Genomic DNA, 24,911 nt, shown 5'->3' with positions numbered 1-24,911 from the left:
CACTCTGGGAGTGGAGGTAGAAGAATTGGAAGTTTGACTCCAACCTGGGCAATTTAGTGAGAACTTGTCTCAAAATAAAAAGATAAAAAGATGAGCTTGGGTGGTAGCTCCATGCAAAGCTTTGGATTCAATCTCAAGTATCAAACCAAATAGAAAATTTGAAAAAACTTGTAAAACAGACTGAAAAGATGTCAAAGCCAATGTACAGTGTCATATTACTGCAGTGTTAGGAAATCATGCAAATATGTACAATCATTATCAATAGGAGACAAAATGATGATGGGAAAGCAACGTCGTAAAGCACTACGCAGCTGTTCAAAGGTGAAGGCTAATGGAACGTTCTGAACAGTTATGAAACAGATCAGGGCTGGGGCTGCAGTGTGGCTCGGTGGAACAGTGCATGCCCAGGATTTGTGAGGCCACGGGTTCCGGGCCCAGCACTAGAGGGGGAAAGAACAGAAAGAGATTGCAACATAGCTTGTGAAGCAAAGATGGCTGTCTTTCAATGCAAATCCTTGTAACAGGCACACTGTGTCCTCAGCAAGGACATAAGAACATGCTGCCCATGGTTTCCCCTGGCCAGGGCAGGGTGGAAGGGGTAGGTGGGATAGCCAAATTTTCTTTATGTCTTCACGTCCCCACTCTTTTTTTGTGTGGTGGTTCTCAGCATGGTAGACAAGTGTACTACTCTGAGCGATGATATCCCAGCTCCCCTACTTTAAATTTTTAGGGAGATTTTTACTAAGTTGCACAGGTTGGTCTCAAAATTCTGAGCTCAAGTGATCCTCTTGATTCAGCCCCCCAAATCCTGAGACTATAGGTGGAACTGGGGATTGAACTCAGGCCCTTGTGCTTGCTAGGGAAGTATGTATTCTACTGAGCCATCTCCCTGACCCCTAAGTCGCACAGGTTGGTCTCAAAATTCTGAGCTCAAGTGATCCTCCTGATTCAGCCCCCCGAAACCTGAGACTATAGGCATAAGCCACGTTGCCCAGATGCTTGACATTTTTGCTCATGGGCATACATCAGAAAATGTTTAAAGGGAAAATTTAGCCAAAGGGAGAGACTCCTGCCAGCCTCTGGTGAGCATCCCTCAATAATTAACAGTGGAGTTCAGTGTTGGCTTACCAGGAACCTCAGCCTCCCCTTCCTTCTCCAGTGCCCTCTGCCTCACCCAGCTTGTCGGGGAACCTGAGGGCTGTGCAGCCAGGCTTGTCCAGAGTGACGGAAGTGAGAGCAATTCTTGCACGGCCCCTGGCTCAGAGGAGGCTCGAGCAAGGGCATGACTCGGAGATATTGGGCAAGGCAGGGGCCTCCCTCTGCCCTGGGGTGAGCCCCAGTCACTGTGCCTGGCTGGCTCTGGGAGATGTGGGGGGACCTGGAGGACTTGGGGCTCCTGAGGAATTTGGTCTGTGGCTGGATTCTGGATGATGTGGTTCTTTTTATTTTGTTTGTTTGTTTTTTTGGAACTGGGGATTGAACTAGGGCCCTTGAGCTTGCCAGGGAAGCACTTATTCCACTGAGCCATCTCCCCGGCCCGATGTAGTTCTGAGTAAGATTCACAGAGGGCCAAATCTGAATTGTCTATGGATACCGTTAATACTAATGATAGTGACTGCATCAGGGACACTTTAGGGAATGTCATGTTGAGCACCACCTTTACAGTCCTGAAAACTCTAGGATGATCCCCATATGTAAAGGCTGCAATGGAGCGAACAGCTAGGTGTGCTCCTGTGCTAACGAGCTTGCCTCATTTCTCCATCCCTGCTCAGCCACATTTGTCTCTGTGCTCCTGCACTTTGCACTGTGACCCAACTGCTTTCTTTCAGTTGGTGCTATAACCTAAAAGCTGTGTGATCTCGGACAAACTGCTTCTCTGGGCCTCAGTCTCTTCCTCTGTAAAATGAAGATAATCCTTATTTCACAGACTAGCCCAGAGTGAATAAGTTAGTGAGTCTAAAGTGCCGTATGTATAGCTGTGTGTGGCTCGTAAGAAGCCTGTGTTTGACATGATTGCTACTGTTAGCACCCTGCATTTCACCAACTCTAAGATGTCATCAGTTGTGGAAGATGTTGGAGAGGAGAAAAGAAATGATGCCAGTTAACCATGTCCCAAGACTAGAATTTTGTATTTCCCCAAAGAGCTCTGTTTCACTTAAATGTAGATTATTAAATATAATTCTGCCAGGGAGATAGCTCAGTAGAATAAGTGCCTGCTTGGCAAGTGCAGGGTACTGAGTTCAATCCCTAGTACCGAAAAAAAAAAAAAAGAAAAAAAAATATATATATGTATTTCTGATGTGAACATAAAAAGCAAAATAAATTTGTGACCCTATTCAGAAATCGCCTTCACATTTTTCCATTTTCCATTTATTTATTTATTTATACCAGCAATCAAACCCAGGGCCTTGGGCTTGCTAGGCTGACACTACGGTGCTGAGCTACATCCTGGCTTCCCTCACATTTTAGAGGCTGCCTGCCTCCTGTGTATTACTTCTGGTCTAAGAGTTCAGAATTCTGTGTGTTTTCTGGCCACCTCCTCTGCTGGCCCATCAAGGGCTACAAAAAGTAGCACGACTCCAGCCCAGGTGATCCACACCAGCAGAGCTTGTCTCTGCAGCAGCCAGCCTCGCAGCCACGGAGTAAGCCCACTTTTGCCTGGGCTTTGAGTGCTGTCAGTAAGGCTGAGGCAGGAGGAGCGCTTTGGGTCCCAGGTTTAAAGGGTACTTCATGCCTGTCTTTGGAATTTCTACTGACACCCTTTTTCCAGGATTCCATGCTCACAATTTTGTTGTTGTGGTTTTTGTTTGGAGACAGGGTCTTTTTATTGTTGTTGTTGTTTGGAGACAGAGTCTTTCTCTGTAGCCCAGTCTGGCCTTGAACTTGTGCTGATCCTCCTACCTCAGCCTCTCAAGTGCTGGGATCCCAGGCTTGAGACAGGGTCTTAGAGTGTAGTCCAGGATGGCCTTGAACTCTCTTGTATCCCAGGCTTGGCTCAGACTTGCAAACTGCCTCAGCCTCCAGGAGTTAGATTACTGGCATTCACCACCACACCCAGCTTGTACTTTCGAAACATGGGCATTTGCTGGCAGTGACAACTAAGTCAGGGTAGCAGTCGAGCAGCCAGCAAACAACTATCCCATGTAACCTGACTTTAGAGATATTATATGTAAAAAGTAGTGTCTCAGAACAGGTAAAACCTGAATCATTTCTAATCTTTACACTGGCCTTGCTTTGGGCTGCCTCAGAGCATTGTATATTCTGTTGTTGCTGCTGGGAACACCCTTCCTCCCTCTCTTCTTTGCCTCAATGACCTAGTGGTCCCTGATCTCATGCCTTCTCTGACTGTCCCACCAAACTCACGTCCACACCCCTCCAAAGCATCTAGTACAGGTGCAACCTTAATTTGAGCATGTGGGGGCTGGCCAAATAGCTCAGTGGATTAAAGTGCCTGCAAGCAGGCGCAGGGGCAGGGTTGGATCCTGTAGTGCTGTCCCGACCCAAGGGCATGTGGAGGTGGCAATTGAGAATGGGCGTGGTGGCGCGGGCCTGTAATTCCAGCTCTTGGGAGGCTGTAAATAAGCAGATCACTACCAGTCTGATCTAGTAGTGTGACCCTGAACACCCTGTAGACTCTTTCCTAAAATACCAAAAAAAAAAAAAAAAAAAAATTGAGCATGTGGTTTTTAGGTACCTGACTCCCCAGTGTTTTGTGTATCCATGGAGTAGGGAGAGTCCTATGCCCTAACATCCAAGTGTCTGGTAAAAAGAGAGGGAAATGGAGAGGGAACTAAGGCCACACAGTGGGTGGAGTTGTCCCAGGCTGTCCTCCTGACTCTGGGACATGTATTGTTGGTCTGGCACCACACTGCTTTCCTCTAAGGGATTTGTCCAACCTGCTTGTGTTCCAGATGGAAAACTGAGGCCTGGCCAGCTGCGGTTACCTACTGACAGAACCATGTATAGAGTATGAGGTGGGGTGGTCAGAGGGGGGCGGGTGCACACTCCCATGAGGTTCAGAGCAGGCTTCCTAAGGGGGGTTTCAGAACTAGGCCTCATGGGTGGGGTGGCTTGGGTAGAGCTGAGAGACATCAAGGGGACAAGAAAGAAGGATGCAGTGTGGCATACCAGGAGAGGCACATGTGGGCCTTTGCTCCAGGCTCAGAGTCCCTTCCAGGAGGGACCCATGCTGAGACTGCTTCTTTTGTTTCAGGTTGGGAAAGCTAGGCCCAGAGATTTGAAGGATGCCCCCCATAGCTGTGGGCTGGCCTTGTCTGAGATGCTGGGAGGATGGGGGGTTAGGCAGCACCAGGGAAACCTGGTTGTTGCACCCGGAAGGAGGAAGCTGCACAGGGTGTCTGTGGCTCTGCTGGGATCCCCCCTCAGGGACTTCCTCTTCCTCTCTGGGCAGGTGCAGCTGCCACAGCGGGACCGACACCCTGACCCCGACATGGAGGGGGGCCAGGGGCCCAGACTTAGAGACTTCCTGAGTGGGAGCCTGGCCACCTGGGTGAGGAGCAGGGAGGGAATGGGGCTGCAGAGAAGTGAGACAGCGGGGCACAAGGCTGGGCAGGTTGCACTCGCTTGGGGGTGGAGCCCTGGGGAAGTGAGGGAGACCAAAGGGTCCAGAACCTGTGACCAGAATCCTTTACTGCCTTCGTGAAGAGGGCGTGCTGGGGCTCACTGGAGCAGGTTAGAGGGCCTAGGTTTTGTTCTGTTGTCCAGTGGACTTACTCTTTTCCCCACAGGTGCAGGGACTGGCTGAGCTGGTGGGGGAGGCGGAGGAAACTTCTGAGACAGAGGAGGAAGAAGGGCCTCTTAGGCCAGAAAAGCGGTTCCTGTGGCTCAGCAATGGGGCTCTCCTCCTCCGGGTGCTGGGCATCATGTAAGGGACCAGAGAAAGTTATGCTTGGAGGGATCCCCCAGAGGCGGTTGGCAGGGCTGGTAGGAGGAACCTGAGAGCGGTGGGCAGAGCCTGCTGTGCCTCAGACCCCCTCTGGGAAGTAGGTCTTTAAGCCCACCTCTCAACCATGGCCCTGTGCCCATAGTGCTCCCAGTGCCCGAGGGGGGCTTCGGATGGCCAGTAGCCATGATGGACCTGAGGCCTGTAGGGTATGGAACCTGAGCCAGCTGTGGACCCGACTGAGGGACTTCTACCAGGTTGGGGGTTCTGGAGAGGAAGGTGGAGTGGGGGACAATGCCCTACAGGAAGATGTCTCAAATCTATATCCCTGCCCCTTAATCCAGGAAGAGCTGCAGCTTCTGGTCTTGTGGCCACCTCCAGATCTCCAGACATTGGGGTTTGACCCCCTCTCAGGTGCTCTCCCCAGCCTAGCCTTCTCCTCCTATCCCCCCCCCCCACAGCACCCCTGTAATCTCCCTGGCTTGTGCCCTGCAGAGGAGGCGGTGGAGGGGCTGGAAGGCCTGCTTCGGCTGCTGCTGGGGGCATCAGTGCAGGTAGGAGAGGGGTGGGGAGGAAGGGGCTGAGCTGGGCTTGGAGGAGGGGGCCCCTGCCTCAGTCCCTTCTCTTGTCTCCATGCAGTGTGAGCAGCGGGAACTCTTCATCCGCCACATTCAGGGGCTAAGCCTTGAGGTTCAGAGTGATCTGGCCGCTGCCATCCAGGAGGTACGGGGCAGCCCAGGTCTGTCCCCGGGACAGCCCCACCACTTGTCTTCTTCCCATGAACTTCTCATGTGCCCCCAGGTGACCCAGCCTGGGGCTGGTGTGGTGCTGACACTGGCTGGACCAGAGCCCGGGGAGCTGGCACCGTCAGAGTTGGAGATACTGTCCCGGAGCCTAATGGGGACACTGTCCAAGCTGGCCAAGGAGAGGGACCTGGGGGCTCAGGTTAGATGAGGGTACTTCCAGGCATCATGGACCCAGATATGAGGGGAAGATGGGGGTTTGAAGTCTAGCTGTGGGTTTGGCGTCTGGGTCTTCAACTATCAGGGTTGTCACTACCAGGTTGATCTTTCCATGTGGGGGAGAATGTGGGCAGAGAGGGGATGGTTATTCCTGACTTTTAACCTTCAACCACCTATAGAGGCTGGTGGACTTGCTGCTGCAGCAGAGGTGGGTTCCCTTGCTGCCCGAGGCTCCTGTCAGGGCTCCCACAGATGGCCCGCACCACCTGACACTGCAGCTGGCAAATGCCAAGGCCCAGTTGCGGCGCTTGAGGCAGGAGCTGTGAGTGTTTGGGGGTCAGGGAATGGACAGCCTGATGTCCTCCCAATGGAGGGGAGAGGGCAGTCCCATGAGGAGAAAGGGATGACTTCCCACACCCGGCTCCAGTGCTCCATCCCTCCAGGGAGGAGAAGGCTGAGCTGCTGTTGGACTCTCAGACTGAAGTACAGGGCCTGGAGGCTGAAATTCGAAGACTCCGTCAGGAGGTGCCTTCAGATGCCCCCACCCTGCCATTGCTTCCCCTCACTCTTCCCTCTGTTCCTCCAAGCCCCACTCTTCCTGTCTCCCATCTTTCTGGCCCTTGGTTGACTGGTCCCAGCTCTGTATCATCTGACCCAGACCCAGGCCCTGTCAGGACAAGCCAAGCGAGCAGAGCTGTTCCGAGAGGAGGCAGAGGCCCTCCGGCAGAGGGCGGGCCGCGTGTCCCGACTGCAAGAGGAGCTGGGGCGCTGTCGTGAGCGACTTCAGGCTGCTGAGGCTTGCAAGAGCCAGCTGGAGGTGAGGAGGAGGCGGGGCGTGGGAGGGGTGAGGTTGGGCCTAGAGTGCAGAGGGTCTCCCTTTATGGGGAGAGGGGAGCAGTTAGGGCTGACAGAAATGGATCAGAGTCCATGCAGAGAGGCAGTGTTTAGGGATGGGAGGTGGAGAGGACAGTGAGGGAGGTCCTGAAGGGCACTGGGGTGGGGGCTGCCCCACACCTCAGGCCAGGTTCTCTTTGTTCCCCCAACAGGAGGAGCGCATGCTCTCACAGGCTCTGGAGGCCTCAAAGGCACTGCTGGAAGAGCAGCTGGAGGCTGCCCGAGAGCGCTGTGCTCGACTCCATGAGGCCCAGCGTGAGAACCTGCTGCTACGTGCCCGGCTAGGCGAGGCTCACACGGTGAGGTCGCCTGAGGGATCCTGGTGACCTCTACACTCAGTGCTCTGCAGGGACCTGCACACCTAGCCTGGATACAGTGTGGAGGGCTGGGCTGACTCTGTCCCTCCACCCTCTAGGAGCTGGACTCTCTGAGGCATCAGGTGAACCAGCTCACAGAAGAGAATGTGGAGCTGGAGCTGGAACTCTGCCGGAGTCTGGAGCCACCTTTGAACTCTCCTGTAGTGGGTGGGTGTGGCCTTAGGAGGGAAACCTGGGACGGGGGACCTGTGTTTTCCTACAGCTGTGATAAAGAGAGCTTCAGTCCTCATCCTCCATATGTGGAGACCCAGGGGTTGGTGAAGGTGCTGACCTCTCTTATACCTCCAGCACCCCTGCCCAGAACAGCCCCATCACTGCAGGATGAGGTGAGGGAGGCAGAAGCAGGGCAGCTGCGAACCCTGGAGCGGGAGAACCAGGAGCTTCGAGGCCTGCTTCAGGTGCTGCAGAGGCAGCAAGGTGATCAGGTGAGTCCTGCCCATCACCTTGAGGTAGCCCCTTCCTGACTTCCCAGGGCCTAACTGACCCTCTCATGTACCCTCAGCACCCCCTGCTGGAGGAGCAGAGTGGAGAGCCTGTGCTTCTGGTACTGGATGGCACCCCACGGACACCCCTGGGCTCTGATCACAATTCCCAGGGCTCAGATGGCCAGGTGGGGGATCAAGACCCCCAGCCGGATCCTCCTTCATCAGACTCATGCCTGGAGGGGTCAGCTGAGAGTCTCCAGGCCTCTGATTCATGCCAAGAGTTGACAGAGAGGCCCTTCCAGGCATCTGCTCCAGCCCCCCAGACTTCACACTTGCCCCCCCAAGAGTCAGATGCTGGCATAGAGACACAAGAGTCCCTGGAGAAGACTAGACCCAGAGCCCTTCTCCAGTTACCCACTTCTGTAGCCCCACATCAGGGTCCAGAGATCAAAGTAGAGGATCAGCAGTTGCTGGGAGGAGAGACTGGAGAGATGCAGGCTCCCCAAAAGGAGTTGATGCCTGAGGCCCAGGGTCTGAGACAGGAGGCTGCTGAGCACAAGCGAGGCTTCTCAGAGCTCAGCCACAGTGAGTTGCTAGAGAAGCAGGAGCCTGTGGGCCAGGGACTGGACGAGTCTACCAGACACACAGAGGCCCAAGGGCATGAGCGGTGGCTGGAGGGGATGGTCAGAGAGCCAGCCCCTCCATTAGCACAGCAGACATCTGAAGGAGCTCCTGATGTCAGGGCCTGGGAAGGGCAGATTCTGGGGGAAGCCCTGGGTGGTGGTGTCTCAGAGCAGCAGGCCCTCAGGGAGGATGTGGCTCGGCTGAGGACAGAGGCCACAGCCCTGGAGGCTGAACTGGAGGCCCAGGCCCGAAGGCTGGAGGCCCGAGGTGCAGAGGTGGCCCGCCTCTCTGAGGAGCTGGCCCATGCGCAAAGGGCAGAGGCTGAAGCCCACCAGGAGGTGGAGGCCCATGCTCGAGAACAGACCCGGCTTCGAGAAGCTGTGGAGGCAGCTGGCCGGGAGTTGGAGGCTGCATCCCGGGAGCGGGAGGTGCTGGCAGAGGCTTTGGCAGTAGCAGGCCGAGAGCGGAGACAATGGGAACGTGAGGGGCCCAGGCTACGGGCCCGGGCTGAGGCTGCGGAGGAGCGGGTGCAGGCACTGGAAAGCCAGGGCCAAGGCTACCTGGAGGAGGCTGAGCGGGAACACCGGGAAAAGCAGGCCCTCAGGGAGGTAAGTTGGGGCTTCTGTCACCAGGGTTGGTGGCAAATGGGGTTCCAGGATAGTTGCTTGGGTTTGGGGTTGTAGATTCCTAGCACCAGGCTAGGTCATTCCCCTGCTTTCCTAGGACTTAGCAGATGGCTGTGGCTGGTGATAGGTTAGACTGCCTGGGTAGGTATACTCTGGCTATAGCAGTTTAATCACTTCAGCGCCAGTGCCTCCTTCTGTAAAATGGGGTTGCCCTTCCTGGCTGATTTGGGGGTAATCATGATGTGAAGGGCTAGGCCACTGTTGGACCAAGACATGGTGCTATTTTTGGAACCAGGAATTGAATTCAGGCCCTTGAGCTTGCCAGGCAGGCGCTATATGGCTGAGCTATATCCCCGCCCTTAAGGCATATTGAAAGTCAACAAGAAATGCACTTTTAGGGCAAATCCTATAAGGAAAGGGAGCTGCCCTGTAGGTGGGGGTAGGATTGACCAAGATTTCATTTGGTGGGAATGGATAAAGCCTTTAAGGGGCCCATGAAGCATGAGGCAAGGGGGCCATCTTTGAAGGTGTTCAGACTCCGTCCTCAGGCAGCCACTTGAGGGTATGGGCAGCCCTCCTCAGAGCTGGATTTGAGGAGGGTTACCTTGACTGGCAGGAAGCCTTGGTCCATCAGGAGGCACTGGTAGCAATGCAAGCAGCAGGTGAAGCTGGCAGGGGAAGGGACAGTGAAAGAGGGAAGAGAAAGCCTAGAGACACTTGTGCTCCATTTACTCATATGTGTTTTACAGGCTGTGCCAGGCCATGTATCAGGCATTGGGTGCATAGCACTAGGCAGCCAGCACTCTGGACTCAGGCTGTGGCTCATCTGGAAGACTTCCTGAAGGGGAGTAGGGCCTCAAAAGGTTAAAGATAGTCAGCATGAGTTGGAGAGGTATGAGGTAGGGCTTGGAGAAGCGAGGCTGAGAATAGATTAAGAAGTGTTCCTCCTTTCTTCCAAACCCAGGGAAGAGTTGGGGCTTGTATATTGCTCAGTCCATGTAGAGAGATACATCAGGGGAAGTGGAGGACAGCACAAGGCCAGGAGAGGGGTATTGAAGCCAGTGAGCCGCAGTGTGAAGAGTAGGGGCCTCATGGGCAAGGAATGGTATTTCCTGGTGTGCACAGCTTTGAGGTCCACCTATTGTGCAGACAGGGACATTGAGATTCAGAGAGCAAGAGGGACTTATCCAAATTCCTCCTAATGGCAAGGAGTGATAACATGGTTGGGTTGACCTCGGGTTAGGCCTTGAGCAAGGCAGGCTGGGGGAAGGGAGGTTGAGAAAAGTGAGAGATGGAGGTGACAAGGTGATGGGTGACAATAGATGCTGTCAGCTCAAAGGAAATGCATCACATCCCAGATATGCTTTTCAGCTATGTGGCTTGGGGCAAGTTACTTCAGTTGTATGAATCCTGTTTCCTCACTTAGAAAATTGGAATAAAAACTGTATGTCTCCCAGAGCTTGTAAGATAATAGAGAAAGCTTGGCGCAGTGTTGGCTCCTACTGTATGGTTTCTGGAGACAGGGATACCCGGAGGACAGGTGAGGGTAGGGCTGGTGAACTAGAAGAGCTGCTGTGAGGACCCAGAGGGTAGAAGAAGCTGGAGACAAAGGGAATTTTGTGGGATTTCCCAGTTGGAGCAGTTCCTGGTGCTACCTGGGTGTGGCACAGGTCTTGCTAGCCGGCTAGGTTGGGGAGCTATGGGCCTTCAGGTTGTCTTGTGGGGTGTGGCCAGGACCTGCTGGGGCAGGGCAGGGCTTGGGCCACTGCCTTTCTCCTACCACCTTTCTCCCTACCTCAGCTGCACTCAAGTGGCAGAGCTGTTGGTGGATGGCCAGGCAGCAATGCCTTGTGGGACTTGTAGTTTTTTTTTAGCAGCAGTCTAAGAGCTTGAGTGTTAGGAAGAGCATTACCCATGGCAAGGCTGGTAGGACTCTTCAGGCAGGATGATCATTCAACAGTAGCACCTTGTAGACTTGGCTTCCAGGAGCAAGATGTAGCAGGAGACTCGTTAATATCACCCTTTCTGTAGCTTCATCTTGCCAGGGTCCCTGTGTGTCAGAATGGTTTGGTCTACCTTCTTGAGGGAGCCTGCACCCCTCTGTCTGAAATGGTGTGGCCCAACTGCCAAAGACAAGGCCTTGTCCCCTCCTGGTCTTTACTGTAGTTAGGCGTGCAACCTCAAAGTTCCTGTCCTGACTGCACACTGAAGCTGGCCCCGTGGAGTGGAGGATGTTTTTCAGGCCCAATTCTACCGGGCCCCTGTTGCTTCCACAGGGCTGATGTGATGCCCCATAGGGCACGGTTCCCTGTCCCTGGGCACAGGAGGAACTATGGCCTCCGACAGGTGAAGATCCTTGTGGAGTGTTATCCTCTGATTTGGTCCAGGGACCTGCTTGAATTATAGCAGGCTTTGCTCCTATTTAATAGGTGGAGGGGTAGAGAGTCAAAGGGTTAAAGAGCTGGGAGTAGTGGCACATGCTGGTGACCTCCATAGTCTGGGAGGCCGAGGCAGGAGGATTGTAAGTTTGAGCCCAGCTTGGGCAATGGAGTGACTTAGCAAGATCCTGTTTCAAATTAAAAAAAAAAAAAAAAATAATAATAAACTTACAAAAATCTAGCATCCTACTTGGCCTCAGGAGGAGGAAGGGTCATGCCTACCCCCTGAGCCTTTTCTGCCTGCCCTCAGGAGCTTGAGAAGGCCATGGCACGGGGCCAGGAGCTGGGATCCCGGCTGGAGCACCTGCAGCAGGAGCTGGAGCAGGCGGCTCAGGAGCGCCAGAAGTTTCTTTGGGAGCAGGAGAACCAGCAGCAGAGGTGGGAACTGTGCCCAGGGGCAGCGAGGGACAGGGAGTAAGTCTGGGTGCCAAGGCATCTCCTGGCAGGTACCAGGGCCTGGAGCAGCGGCTAGAGGCTGAGCTGCAGGCGGCAGCCACTAGCAAGGAGGAGGCACTGTTGGAGCTCAAGAGCCGGGCTTTGAAGCTGGAGGAGGAGCTGCTCCAGGTGAGGCTGGCAGGGAGTTGGGACCCATCTGCTCCTCCTGCCAACCCATAGCTGACATCCAGGCTCCCTGCACCCTTCTTGCCTCAGGATCCTTGGCTAGCTGCTTGCCTTATACCCCCCTGGGGCTTCTGGAGGGAGCATTGTGTGGAGAGTCAGACAGCTGGGTGGCCGTCTTGAGCTTAGGACAGAACCTCTGCTTCTGGTGGCTGCTCTGCATCTCTGGCCCTGACTACTGCTTCCCAGTGATCCAGTTACTGATTTGTTCTGATGCCCTAATGAAGGAGTCAGGCTCACTGGCATGGATCCTTGTGCCATCCTCAAGCCACTGCTACTTCCCCAAATGACCTCCTAGATCTGTCCTTGCAGCTGCGCCAGGGCCCTGTGGGGCTGGGTCCCGAGGGACACTCTGAGCCACAGATTGCAGCAGCCCAGGGTAGCCGGCTCATTGAGGTAGAGCGCAGTGTGAGTAAGGGACTGTTGGGGAGCCGGGTGGGGGCAGCTGCCTGGCCACTGCTGACCCCGCCTTCTGGACAGAATGCAACACTGGTGGCTGAGAAGGCAGCGCTTCAGGGACAACTTCAGCACCTGGAGGGGCAGCTGGGGGACCTGCAGGGCCGGGCCCAGGAGCTGCTGCAGCAGAGTCAACGGGCACAGGAGCACAGCAGCCGCTTACAGGTGGGTGGCAGCTGGTACCTGTGCCCTGCTCACTCCCACTCACCCTTTGGTTATCATTCTGTGCAGCACCTCTACTGCATTCCCAGCCAGCTGCCTCACCTCTGCTCCCTAGTCACGTGTACTCTTCCCTGTCTGATCCCAGCCTTCCCAGTCTGAATCCCTTTCCCAGCCCCAGCCCCATTTGTCCACCCGTGCCCTGGTCCTGTTACCCTCCCCACATAGCCTAGCACTACCAGGTCCCATACTGGCTCTGCTTGTCCTCTGCACCCTGCCCTTTGCCCATGGTTTGGGCTTGGGGTCCCACCACAAATCCCCATTCTCTCCTCCTAGGCTGAGAAGTCTGTGCTGGAGCTGCAGGGCCAAGAGCTGCACCAGAAGCTGGGGGTGCTGGAGGCAGAGGTTCTTGCAGCGCGGCAGGCCCATGAGGAGGCTCGAGGGCAGCAGCAGGCCCTGCTGCGGGACCACGAAGCCCTGGTGCAGCTGCAGCGGCGGCAGGAGGCTGAGCTGGAGGGCCTGCTGAGCCGGCACCGTGACCTCAAGAACAATATGCGGGCACTAGAGCTGGCCCACCGGGAGCTGCAGGGCCGGTGAGCTATCCCCAAATGCCCTGCTTCTTCCCATCACCCACTTGCCTGGACAGGAACCCTCAGCAGCTCTGACCCACCAGGAAGTACTACATGGTCACAGGCAGCTCCTCTCTGTGACACCCCTATTGCTGGGTTCCCTCTTGGGTCTAGGCCCCTGCACTTCTGACTTAGCTTACTGTTGGCAGTGGTGGCACGTCGTGTGGCCTTTTGTGCTGTGGCTTTGCTTTGGGAGCCTAATGCTCAGGAAATGACAGACCTGGGTCCAGATATCCTAGCACCCATTTGCTATGGCCTGGGGTCCTGCAGCCCTCTTGGTCCCTTGCCCATCAGGCATGAGCAGCTGCAGGCCCAGCGGGCCAATGTGGAGGCACAGGAGGTGGCCCTGTTGGCTGAGCGTGAGCGCCTAATGCAGGATGGACATCGGCAGCGAGGCATGGAAGAAGAGCTGCGGAGGCTGCAGAGTGAGCATGACAGGTACCTGCCCCTCGGGTCCCATCTGAAGTGGGTTGGCTGCATTTGTCACCATTTCTGGTGGGTTCCCTGGCTCTGGGAGAATAGCTGTCTTTGCCCTCAAGAGCTCAGATACTGTTGGCGGAGGTGTCTCGGGAACGTGGGGAGCTGCAGGGTGAGCGTGGGGAGCTGAAGGGGCGACTGGCAAGGCTGGAGCTGGAGAGGGCACAGCTTGAAGTGCAGAGCCAGAAGCTGCGTGAGTCCAACCAGCAGCTGGACTTGAGTGCCTGCCGGCTGGCCACACAATGCGAGGTGTGATGGTGGGGAGGCTGCCTGGGGTGGCTGAGTGGAGGGCATCTGGGGAGAGTGGCCCAGGTCATTGTGAGCCAGGCTCATCCCCAACTGGTACCAATGCTTGCAGCTGCTGACAGAGCTGCGGAGCGCCCAGGAGGAGGAGAACCGGCAGCTGCTGGCCGAGGTGCAGGCTCTAAGCCGGGAGAACAGAGAGCTGCTGGAGCGCAGTCTGGAGAGCCGGGACCACCTGCACCGTGAGCAACGCGAGTACCTGTGAGCAGGCTGGTGGCCCCCGGGGCTGGCTAGCACTGGTCTGGTCAGTCTCACCTGTGGCATGGTTGCCCAGCCTGGCTGCTTCTCAAGTGCACCCCGCCCTATGCCCTTCCACCAGAGACCAGCTTAATGCTCTTCGCCGCGAGAAGCAGAAGCTGGTAGAGAAGATCATGGACCAGTATCGAGTGCTGGAGCCTGGGCCCCTGCCCCGGACCAAGTGAGGACCCCCAGCTTCCAGGGGCTCACGCCCTGCCAACCTCCGCCCCTGCCTTCCCCTCTGCCCTCTGGCCCAGCTCAGGCACAGGCCCCAGTGAGGGTTGGCCTGGTCTTTGCCATCTCTGACATACCCTTCTTTCTTCCTTTCTGTCCTGACCTTCTCTTGTGCCCTCTTGCCCCCAGGAAGGGCAGCTGGCTGGCAGACAAGGTGAAGAGGCTGATGCGGCCCCGGCGGGAGGGGGGCCCCCATGGGGGGCCACGCCTGGGGGCCGATGGGGCTGGCAGCACCGAGAGCCTGGGGGGCATCCCAGAGGCTGAGCTCCCTGAGGGCAGGGAGGCAGATGGGACAGGTGGGTCTGGGTCCAGGTCTCCTTTCCCTTTGTCCCCCATATGCCCTTTGCCTCTGCCTCTGCCTGCCCAGATGCTTCCACAACTCCTTAGACTGGGCCCTGCATGATCTCTCTCACTGCCACCTTCCTTTTACCTGTGCTGTCACCTACCCAGTCCTACCCCATACTTGGCAGGGGCTGGAACCTAGAAGTGGCAGGGACTTTAGGGAGAGGGCCTCTATCTTAGCAGCAGATGAGGAAACTGGGGCTCCCAGAAGGGCAGTTGTATCACCCAAAGTCACACAGTGCAAATGTGTTCGAGTCAGCACAGAGCCCACCCTCCTGGGGGGCTGCCCCACCTTGTCTGGCCCCTTCTGTGCTCTGCACCTCTCTCCTTGGTCCCATATATCTTCACTCACACCTCCCTGCTGGGGGGTCCTCCCTGCACTCTGACACCCTATGGGGGATGTGCCTCTTGCAGGAGCCCCTTCACCAGCACCCATGCGCCGGGCCCAGAGTTCACTCTGCCTACGAGAGACCCTGGCTGGTGGCAGGCAGCGGCGGAAACTCAGTTCCCGGTTCCCCACGGGGCGAAGCTCTGAGTCATTCAGCCCAGGGGACACCCCCCGGCAGAGGTTCCGCCAGCGCCGTCCGGGCCCCCTGGGAGCACCTAGCACCCACAGCAAAGGTAAGGGGCCAGATCCCTGCCCCTGTTAGCCTGCTACTCTCTGTGGGCCCACCATCTTAGGGGAGGGAACTTCCCATCCTGTGTCTGTCTGCTACAAACCCTGCCTATCTACCCCTGTCTCTGGGCTGCTTTGTGTCCACCAGGTGTGGAATGGGACGGCTCCACCAAGACCCCCCAGGAACATGAAGCAGATGCCAGCAGAGAGAGTGAGTCAGGTCTGGGGAGCAGTGGGTGTGTCTGTCCTGCCTGGCGCCCTGGCAGTCCTCATCCACCCATCTTTCATCTGATGATGCTTTTTTACCAAATGCCAGCAGTGCTATTGGGGACACAGGGAAGACATGCTGGGGCTGGGGTCACAGATACAAATAATGAGAGCCTGCCACAGTCCTGCCCAATAGAAGTACAATTTGGCTTTTCTAGTAGCTTCATCAGAGTAAGGAGAAAGAGCCCTATGTGGTGGCAGATGCCTTTAACTCCTCAACATTCTGGGAAGCTGAAGCAGGAAGATCACAATTTTGAACACAGCTTGAGGAATTTAATGAATTATTGAGACCCTGCTTCAAAATAAAAAATGACAAAAAAGGTCTGGGGATGTTGCTCAGTGAGAAGACCCAGGGTTCAATCCCTAGTACCTGCCCAAAAAAAGGAAAAATGATAGGTAAAGTGAATCTTTTTTCCAGTACTGGGGATTGAACTCAGGACCTCACACTCGCCAAGCAAGCGCTTATTCTACTGAGCTATCTCCCCAGCCCTGGTAAATCTTAATAACATGTCTTTTTGTTTGTTTTTTTGAGACAGGGTCTTGCTGTGTAGTTCAGACTGGTCTTGAGCTCACTTTGTAGCCCAGGCTGGCCTCGAACTTTTCACTGTCCTCCTGCCTCAGCCTACAAGTGCTAGGATTACAAGCATGTGCCACCACACCTGGCAATAGCATATTTAATTCAGTATGCTTAAATTATTGTGTTTCAACATGTACCCAGTGTTAAAGTCACCAGTGAGGCATCTGACATTTTTTTAACTTCAAGAATTAGAAGTTTGATGGGCATTTCCCATGTGAGCACCTGATGGCTCAGACCTGTCCCAGCTGTCCAGCCCCACAGGCGGCTCAGCCTGGGAATGGTAGGGGGAGACAATGTTCAGGAGCACTGGAGGGTGAGCAGGAGCTGTAGGGTGTTGGCTACCTTGGTGAGTATGTGTCCTGGGAGGCAGCCTGAGCTTGGCTTTTCCCTCCAGGCTTCGAGGAGCAGGAACCGAAGAAATGTCCCCTCACCCCGTCCCTCAGCCAGTGACACTGTGGGGAGAAGGAGCTTGGAAGTACAGCCCTCTCGTCGACGTAGTATTAGTGGAGGCCCCAGGCAGCATCAGAGCTCGGGGGACTGGAGCTTCCAAAGGGAATCCTCGGACAAAGAGTTCTGGGCTCCCAAGTCCTCCACTGCCCATGCTGGGGTTCTGGGGTGGAGGCTGGATCAGCTGGTGGACAGGGGGGATGGCTGCTCCCCACGAGTGGCCCCCTCTTGGAGCCCTGGCCCTGCTGTACAGCCGTTGCTGAGGAGGAGGCAGTCTCTGGGGGATCCCCCAGCTGAAGAAAGTTGGCAGGAATGGCCAAGAGAACCCTCTATCCGGTTCAGATTGGGAGCCAAGACTCATTCCCTGGGGAGCGTGGCTTAGACTGAGCCTTAGCTGGGACATAAGGAGCATGAGAATAAAGCTGAGATGCAACCACCCAAATCTGTGCTGTGTCTACTGGCTGCATCTGGGTGTGAGGACACCATGGCCTAAGCCTCCTAGCTGGGAGCGGGGGTGTAGTCTGGCTGGAGGCCTCTATCTAGATAGGGTGGCAAAAGGGGCTGGGGCATGACCAGTCAGCCTCTCTAGTCCTGAAGTCCCCATGGGGTAGGAGGGGATGGATGATGGATTAGGAGGCCAGCAGCTGGTGGGGCCTGGGATGTGGCCCTTTTCTTTCCTTTCCATCTTCCTGCCTCCTCAACTTTTCTTCCCAACTCCCCAGGGCTCTCAGGCAGTGGGTATCACCGGGTGCCGTTGCCACAAGAGGTGGGAGGGACGCCTGGGAAGGGGGGCAATTAGACTAGGTGGCAGGATGTGAGTCAGGTCACCTGGGGCCACCCATGAGAGGGTGGGGCCACGTAGAGCTAAGATGAGGCAGGCTGAATTTAGGGTGGGCCTAGCTGGGCGTGGTGGCCGGTCCTGCCTCCCTGGGGTAATGTGCAGTAACCTTACTCCCTCCTGCTCCACAGGACAGTGGAGTCAGGTGACCCCTGAGCTTCCAGCGGGCAGAGGGGCTGACAATCCCCTCCTATAGCCCTAGGTGGGGCCTCAGATGGCTGCCCAACCCTGTAGGTGGCCCTTGGAGAACAGACCCGGGGCTGTGGGCCCTAATGGGAGAGGACTTCCTCATGCGCCATGTGTGTCATGCCTTTTTGAGGGTATTTCCAGACCATCTTGGAGAGGCAGAGCCAGGGCCCCAGGAGTGAGAGGTGGTGGTGGTGTAGGGAGGGCAGCAGCTGACTGGGGCTGCACATCTTTCAAGGGGAGGAAGAAACCTTTTATCTGTAGTTTCAAGGGGTGGCCCAAGGAGGGGGTGGTTGTGACTGTAGTAAGTTGCTCCCTCTCTCTGGTGGTCAAGATAATTGCACAAGGGAAGCTTGGGGCTGGCCCTGGGGGCGGGGTGGGTGTGCTTTCATCCCTGGCCTTGAGGCACAGACCCCTGGTGCCCTCATACCAAGGGCTGTGATTTTGGGCCAGTCACAGCAGCAACCTGAGTTATCCCAGCGGCAAAGCTCATGCGGGGCTTCTCCAGCTCCGAGAGAAGGCGGAGGGGTGTCTCTGTGTACATCCTGGATGCTGGGCCTGGCTCAGTAGACGGCCCCCCACCTCCGCCGCTGTTTGCCCACCCGCAGCCCTGTGCTGTCACGTTCCAGCCGCCTGACTCAGACCTCACGGGGCGGGGAGCTGGGAGGCGGTGCTGGGCGTCCGGTCGGCCCCAGAGGCGGCACCAGGAAGCGCCCGCCCCGGCCTGAGCCGCCATGTAACCGGCGCCGCCCGGAGCCCCAGCTGCGCGGGCCCATCAACTAATCGGCCATGGGGGACGAAGATGAGGAGGAGGGCTGTGAGGTGGAGCTTCGGATCACAGAAGGTGGGCGAGGGGCCTGGCCATGGCTGCCCAGGCGGCTGGGAGGGGTGAGGGTCTGGTTATGCTCATTCCTCCCCTGTGCCTGTAGCCAATCTGACCGGGCATGAGGAGAAGGTGAGCGTGGAGAACTTCGAGCTGCTCAAGGTGCTGGGCACGGGAGGTGAGGACCCTGTGCACTGGGAAGGTGTCCCAGACATAGTGCTTTGGACCTCCAACCCACACACCCGCTGGGGCCTGCACCAGGCCCCTGGGGAGGCCCCCCACCCTTTCCCGGCATGGCCTGCCTTGCCCGCCCTGCCCTACTGTGCCAGGGTTTCATGCCCACTTCCAGGGAGCTCCACTGCAAGGTCCTGCGTGTACATGTTCTCTGATGGGATTTGCCAACCTCCTTGGGGACTTGCACCTCTCCCAAGTGATTTGCACTGCTCCTTCCCTTCTCTGAAGTGTGAGCCCCTTCCCACAGTTTGCAAACTCTCAGCTCAGGTTTGCACATCCCTCCTCCAGCTGAAGTGCACCTCTGGCTCCCTTGCATTTGCATCCTTGCTCCTCCCTTTGATTTTTCTCAGGTTTGCAATGCCCCACCCCCACCCCTTGCTGCAGGCCTCCTGGGTTTGCACATCTCTTCCTCAGTTTTGCTGAGCACCTTCCAGGGGTAAACGTTTTCTGTAGAAATCTCTGCCAGTATTTTGCACACCTGCCTCACTTCCAATTTGCACACCCCACCTGAGTTGGCACCATCACTACCTTCAGCCATCTGCACCATCTTCCCACTCACAATCCACCCTCTGCCCCATCACCACTCCCACAGCCTACGGGAAGGTGTTCCTGGTGCGGAAGGCAGGCGGGCACGATGCGGGGAAGCTATATGCCATGAAGGTGCTGCGCAAGGCGGCGCTGGTACAGCGTGCCAAGACACAGGAGCACACGCGCACAGAGCGCTCTGTACTAGAGCTGGTGCGCCAGGCGCCCTTCCTGGTCACGCTGCACTACGCCTTCCAGACGGATGCCAAGCTGCACCTCATCCTGGGTGAGGGTGCACCACAAACTGGCCTGGGGTGGGGGGAGCACGGGACCAGGCAAGGCCACGGTGTGGGCTGGTCCTGATTTCTGTGGCATCCCCAGACTACGTGAATGGTGGCGAGATGTTCACCCACCTTTATCAGCGCCAGTACTTCAAAGAGGCCGAGGTGCGTGTGTACGGCGGTGAGATCGTGCTGGCTCTAGAACACCTGCATAAGGTAGGTGAAGCCCTGGCCTCTTGGCAGTACCTTGGGACCTGGACCTGGACCTGGACCTGGGCCTGATGAATGGCCTACAAACATGGCAGGCTAGCATCTCCCCTGGACCTCTGGGGGGCTCAGGGTAGCTCAGTGGGGACTGGGGCTGCTACCCTGGCCTTCTGGTTGATGAGGTCTCCTTCCTGGCTTTTCCTTGGCAGAAAATTCCTCTTACAGGGAACTTGGGGCTGCCTCTACTGAACTTCCTCAATTGGCGGCCTCATGCCTGGTTCCAAGACTTTGTATCTTCAGTGGCCTTTCTTAGCTCATGGCCCAGCTCTGACCCTAGCCTACTCCTGCCCTGGATGCCCCTCTGCAGGCAGATGACCTCTCAGCGGTCTCCTTAACTTGGGCCTGGTGTAGGGATGAGAGCTGTAGGAACTAGGGAGGGCCTTTGGGTGAAGGTTTCGGTGTCCCTTTTGTTTTTAAACAGCTGGGCATTATCTATCGAGACCTAAAGCTGGAGAATGTGCTGCTGGACTCAGAGGGCCACATTGTCCTCACAGACTTTGGGCTGAGCAAGGAGTTCCTGACAGAGGAGGTGAGTGGGCCCCGTGCAGGCTTCTCCTTCCTGCCTCTCTCTTCCTGCTCCATGCCTGCGTTCTGGGGGTGCAGAGTGAATAGATCCAGAAGTTCCCAACGCTCGACCCTTCAGCTGCACAAGTTGAGTGAGTCCCGCTCTGAGCCTCGGGCGCCGCTGGGGCCCAAGAGAGTTTGGGATGTACAAACCAGTCCTCTCGTCCTCCCAGAAAGAGCGGACCTTCTCCTTCTGTGGCACCATCGAGTACATGGCCCCTGAGATTATCCGAAGCAAGGCAGGACATGGCAAGGTTGGTTGGTGGGAAGACGGGGTGGGGAGAAGTATGAGAGGCAGAGAGGCCTGGAACCTCACTGGCCTGGCCCCACAGGCTGTGGACTGGTGGAGCCTGGGCATCCTGCTCTTCGAGCTGCTGACAGGCGCCTCACCCTTTACGCTGGAGGGCGAGAGGAACACACAGGCTGAGGTGTCGCGGTGAGCAGGGCCCCACATGGAGAGCAGTGAGGGGCTGCAGGTCCTGCCTTGGCTGGGCTGGGGGGGCTTGCTGCCCCTGACGCCCACTCATCCTCCCAGACGGATCCTGAAGTGCTCCCCTCCCTTCCCTTCCCGGATTGGGCCTGTGGCACAGGACCTGCTGCGACGGCTGATGTGCAAGGACCCAAAGAAGCGGCTGGGCGCAGGTCCCCAGGGGGCACAGGATGTAAAGAACCACCCTTTCTTCCAGGTGAGACTGCTGCTGCTCTGGCTGGGAGGACGCAGGAGGGATGGGTTGAGCCTGGCCAGGTTCCCTCAATGGGGAAGGCCCTGGAAATCAAGAAAGCAAGACTGTGTCAGTAGAGGCCTTTTTGTCTTCTTATCCTTTTTTTTTTTTTTTTTTTTTTAGACAGGGTCTCGCTATGTAGTTCTGGCTGGCTTTGAGCTCACTTTGTAGCTCAGGCTGGCCTAGAACTCACACGATCCTCGTGCCTCACTCTCCTAAATGCTGAGATTACAGGCATGCACCACCATGCTGAGCTCCTATCCATCTTCAGGGAAGGTAGGCAGGTATTTTCCTGAAGGAAAAAATTTGAGGTTCAGTGGTTGTCAGTCTTGGCAGGGATTTAAGAAGGGACTGGTCAGCCCTTTCTCAGGTAGACCCAGAGAAGGCAGGACCTGCCCAAGATAGACAGGAAATGGTACAAAGCTGGGTTGTGATCTAGACAGGTCTCTTACTGCCCAAATAAACCCTAAAGCCCACTCTCCTGTCTTCTAGCATCTCTCCAGGGATTTGTCTCTGGGCTTGGAGTTCAGGGGAACCACTGGATGTCTGATCACCTGCTAAGTGCACACCCCCATTGGAGTGCACTGCACAGTGCAGTGGGCCTCATTGCAAGAGCCTGCTGGGCAGCAGCACTTGGAGCCCTATCATGGGTTGGCCCTTGACCTGGGTCATTTCATATTACTCACAGAATTCCGCCGAATAGCCTTACCTTTACTGATGCAGAAAGTGAAATTTAGAGAAATTAAATTATTTACCTGAGGTCACCCAATGGGCAGTGACAGTTCTGTCCTGGGGAATTGGGCGACTTGGGTGCCCATGTTCTTAACTGCCTTGCAATTATGTTTACATGTGGGCCTCACATTTGCCACAGTTTGGTGTGGCACCATAGGTGTCCACTTATGAGCACTTACAGGGCCAGGTCCTCTGTTGCTCGGGCCGCGAGTGCGTCCTGAATCTTCTGGTAGGTCTCACCCAGAAGGTGATCTCTCAGACAGCTCAGTTTTCCACTGAGGCTGTCTCTTTGCAATGCATGTGGAGTCACTGAGCTTGTCAGTTTTCTGCAGAAGAGTCTTTTAGCCCATCCCTGGGTGCTAGAAGTAGGCTGGCCAGTCATGCTGGAGAGGCCCCAGGGCCAGGAGGATGGGTGCTCAGGAAAGCTCCCTGTATCTGCCCTCTCTCTTTGGACGGCCTCTTTGGTGAGAGCAGAGCTGAAGTCTCTGGTGGTGTAACTGGGGCTTTTAAGTCTGAGTCAGGTGTCGTGGCTGTAAGTGACCAGAAGACGGTAGGGTAGCCACTGGGATGGAATCTGGGTGCATGTAACAGAGATCAAAGGACCAGGGATCTGAAGAAGACAGACTTCCTTCTTCCCATATAAAAGAAGTCTAGAAGTTGGCAGGCCAGGGCTGTGTGGTGTTTTCACAGTGTCACGGTATCTTCAGGAACCCAAGCTCTTTTCTTCTTCTTTTATTATTATTTTAGTAGTATGTTTGTGATGCGTAATGAATGCATTCCTGGTGGGGAGCTGGCATATGTACAAATCGCACCTTAAGTTCCTTTTTCTTCCTTCCTTTTTTCCATTCATCCTTCTCCCTGTTCTTAGCATGTAGCCTCCTTGCCTAGGGCTGCTGCCTGCCATCTAGGCTGCTCACCAGACAAGAAGTAGGGGGAAGAAGAGTGGAAGAGCACTTATCAACTACGGACCTCACACTTGAGGCACTTTTCTGGGACTCCTACTTGACAGTTTTTGCTTACAAGTTTCTGGTACCCCTAATTGCAATGACATATTCGTAAAAGAGTGTCTTTTAGTTGTGTGTATTGGTTTTTGGAATAAAACTGACACTGTCGGGGCTGGCGAGATAGCTCAGTGGACTAAAAGTGCCTGCTTAGGCAAGCTTAGGCAAGCGCAGAGACCACAGTTAGATCCTTGGTACCACATGCCATGCCAGTCCTGCCTGCAGGGCATGCTGAGCTGGCCAGAGTCTGGGCGTGGTGGCAAACGCCTGTAATCCCAGTGCTGGGGAGGCTGAAAGCAGGAGGATCATTACAAGTCCCAGTTGCATAGTGAGACCCTGTAACAACCAAATACATAAAAAACAAAACAAAACAAAAAACCAACTGATATTGTGGTACGAATGAATATGGGGCAGGTGAACACTAGCTTACATATCAAAAGGCATGTTCCTACCCCTGTAGTGAAAGGTCCAGGGAAATGTCCCACAGTCTGATTTCAGGCAAGGTTGCATCCAGATGCTGATGTTTCTTGGTTCTGCTTTTCTGCATAGGGACCTCATCATTGGATATTAGATGAGTCCATAGCAGTTCCAAACCCACATCCTTCCAGATTAAGTCCAGCAGGAGAAAGAGATTTGTTTCTTTTTTATACCAATTCTATTAAAGTTCCAGAACTGAGCATGGTAGAATGGCAGCTCTCCAAGGGGAATAGGGATTCTGTTACCAGACGCAGGGAAGAGGAAGTGGGGTGAGGCAGAAAGAACAGAGTTCGATGCCTTGAATGCCGTCCATGTCCTTGCCTCACAGGGGAGCTCTCCCATGCCTACTTTCGATGTTCACTTCTGACTCCTCTTCTATAGGGTCTGGATTGGACTGCTCTGGCTGCCAGGAAGATTCCAGCCCCATTTCAGCCCCAGATTCGCTCAGAGCTGGATGTGGGCAACTTTGCAGAGGAATTTACTCGGCTGGAGCCTGTGTATTCACCCCCTGGAAGCCCCCCAACTGGGGACCCTCGAATCTTTCAGGTGAATGTGGACTCATGGAACCCCCAGGTGCTGAACTCTGCTGCCTGCCCGCCCCTCTGGCTGGGGACACTGCATAGGTCTTGGGTCCTTGAGACTAGCATTTACCCCAGAATTCTCCCCTTATGGGTGCTGGAGCTGTCAGTCATGGAGGATGCTATGGTGTGGCACGTGTTTGATGGTTCATGGTTGGGCTTTAAATTTCACTTCCCTGCTATGCCACCATCTCCTTGTGGTTGTATAAAAACATCGCTTTCAATTAGTTACTTGCTTACATGGACACTTAGGAAGAGATGGCCTATTGGTGCTGTGTACATTGAAACCTTTTCCCCCCCTTTTGAGACAAGGTCTTACTTTGTAGTTCAGGCTGGTCTTGGACTCACTATATGGCCCAGCCTGGACTCGAACTCTCAACAATCCTCTTAACCTCTGGGGTGCTAGGATTACAGTCATGAACCAGCAGGCCCAGCTGCACTTCCTTTTAGAACCTCAACCTGTCAGACAAACTTAGCTGCTTTGCTCAGCATTTGAGGCCCTCCATGACATGGTCTTTTCTGAGCTCCTTAGCTTCAGGGCTCGCTGATATGGTCTTGAGGGTGCCACTGAGTACCCAGAGGCCCAGGGTACATCTCTGAACCCTGTATATGTTGTCCCTCTGTTTGGAATGCCCTCCCTGTGGTAGTCACCTGCTAAGCTCCCACTCTCTGATTAAGTGTCACTGTTCACTCATCTGACCCATGGGGCTCTCCTTGGGTACAGAGCTCTCCTTGTACAGAGCTGTCTGTAGATAACGACTTATGAGCAGTTTGTTATCTTGTGTCCTGACTCTTCTGGCAGTCCTCTTAGGTGGGGCCACCTGTCCCTAGGCCCAGTTTTCTCTGTGAAACTCAGAATTGATCACTCTGTGTTTGAATGTCCCTATTCCACTGTCTGAGTCTAATAAGAAAAGTTCATTTGTGAATCATGGGTTACTTTATTCATTCATGTAATGGTTAAAAAATGTGTTTAAGGGGCTGGTGAGATGGCTCAGTGGTCTAAAGCACCTACTTAGAGCAAGCTTAGCAAAGCACAGGGACCGTGGTTCAATCCCCCAGCACCACATGCCAG

The 24,911-nt window shown here is 55.3% G+C and overlaps 2 protein-coding genes across 4 annotated transcripts in view; both read left to right on the top strand.

Annotated features, from left to right (window-relative positions):
• The first annotated feature begins 4,429 nt into the window (after positions 1-4,429).
• Ccdc88b (coiled-coil domain containing 88B) lies at positions 4,430-16,706 on the top strand. Of its 2 annotated transcripts, XM_023703913.1 has the most exons (27): positions 4,430-4,510; positions 4,749-4,885; positions 5,049-5,160; positions 5,248-5,317; positions 5,399-5,457; positions 5,543-5,626; positions 5,705-5,848; positions 6,045-6,187; positions 6,309-6,390; positions 6,524-6,682; positions 6,912-7,058; positions 7,175-7,283; positions 7,425-7,561; positions 7,639-8,793; positions 11,500-11,627; positions 11,696-11,813; positions 12,180-12,275; positions 12,348-12,488; positions 12,819-13,075; positions 13,406-13,549; positions 13,651-13,837; positions 13,947-14,092; positions 14,211-14,309; positions 14,492-14,658; positions 15,119-15,325; positions 15,469-15,531; positions 16,559-16,706. In XM_023703913.1, the coding sequence occupies exons 1-27, from the start codon at positions 4,451-4,453 to the stop codon at positions 16,612-16,614; spliced, it is 4,407 nt and encodes a 1,468-aa protein (XP_023559681.1). In that variant the 5' UTR covers positions 4,430-4,450; the 3' UTR covers positions 16,615-16,706. The 2 variants fall into 2 exon arrangements, with proteins under 2 accessions (XP_023559681.1, XP_023559682.1); XM_023703914.1 differs by lacking the exons at positions 14,492-14,658; positions 15,469-15,531; positions 16,559-16,706 and having other exon boundaries at positions 15,119-15,319.
• Positions 16,707-18,342: 1,636 nt separating this feature from the next.
• Rps6ka4 (ribosomal protein S6 kinase A4) overlaps positions 18,343-24,911 on the top strand; it is a 10,857-nt gene continuing 4,288 nt past the window's right edge. Inside the window, exons 1-9 of one of the 2 annotated variants that reach the window (XM_023703915.1) lie at positions 18,343-18,479; positions 18,565-18,590; positions 19,285-19,503; positions 19,599-19,714; positions 20,187-20,294; positions 20,503-20,583; positions 20,662-20,765; positions 20,865-21,015; positions 23,643-23,807. In XM_023703915.1, the coding sequence (XP_023559683.1) occupies positions 19,347-19,503; positions 19,599-19,714; positions 20,187-20,294; positions 20,503-20,583; positions 20,662-20,765; positions 20,865-21,015; positions 23,643-23,807 (882 nt within the window). In that variant the 5' untranslated portion in view covers positions 18,343-18,479; positions 18,565-18,590; positions 19,285-19,346. Of the gene's footprint in view, positions 18,480-18,564; positions 18,637-19,284; positions 19,504-19,598; positions 19,715-20,186; positions 20,295-20,502; positions 20,584-20,661; positions 20,766-20,864; positions 21,016-23,642; positions 23,808-24,911 lie in introns of both variants that reach the window. The other variant, XM_004643755.2, reaches the window with a different exon arrangement.

Source organism: Octodon degus, unplaced genomic scaffold (genome assembly GCF_000260255.1).
Source record: "Octodon degus isolate 3935 unplaced genomic scaffold, OctDeg1.0 scaffold00184, whole genome shotgun sequence".
NCBI classification, from domain to species: domain Eukaryota; kingdom Metazoa; phylum Chordata; class Mammalia; order Rodentia; family Octodontidae; genus Octodon; species Octodon degus.
This window is presented reverse-complemented; position numbering and strand designations above follow the sequence as displayed.

Coding starts and splice junctions, on each gene's coding strand:
- Ccdc88b (XM_023703913.1), top strand. CDS start 4,451: ATGGAGGGGGGCCAGGGGCCCAGACTTAGAGACTTCCTGAGTGGGAGC. Junction 5,458..5,542: donor TGCTGGGGGCATCAGTGCAG/GTAGGAGAGGGG, acceptor GTCTCCATGCAG/TGTGAGCAGCGGGAACTCTT. Junction 14,093..14,210: donor CGTGAGCAACGCGAGTACCT/GTGAGCAGGCTG, acceptor CCCTTCCACCAG/AGACCAGCTTAATGCTCTTC.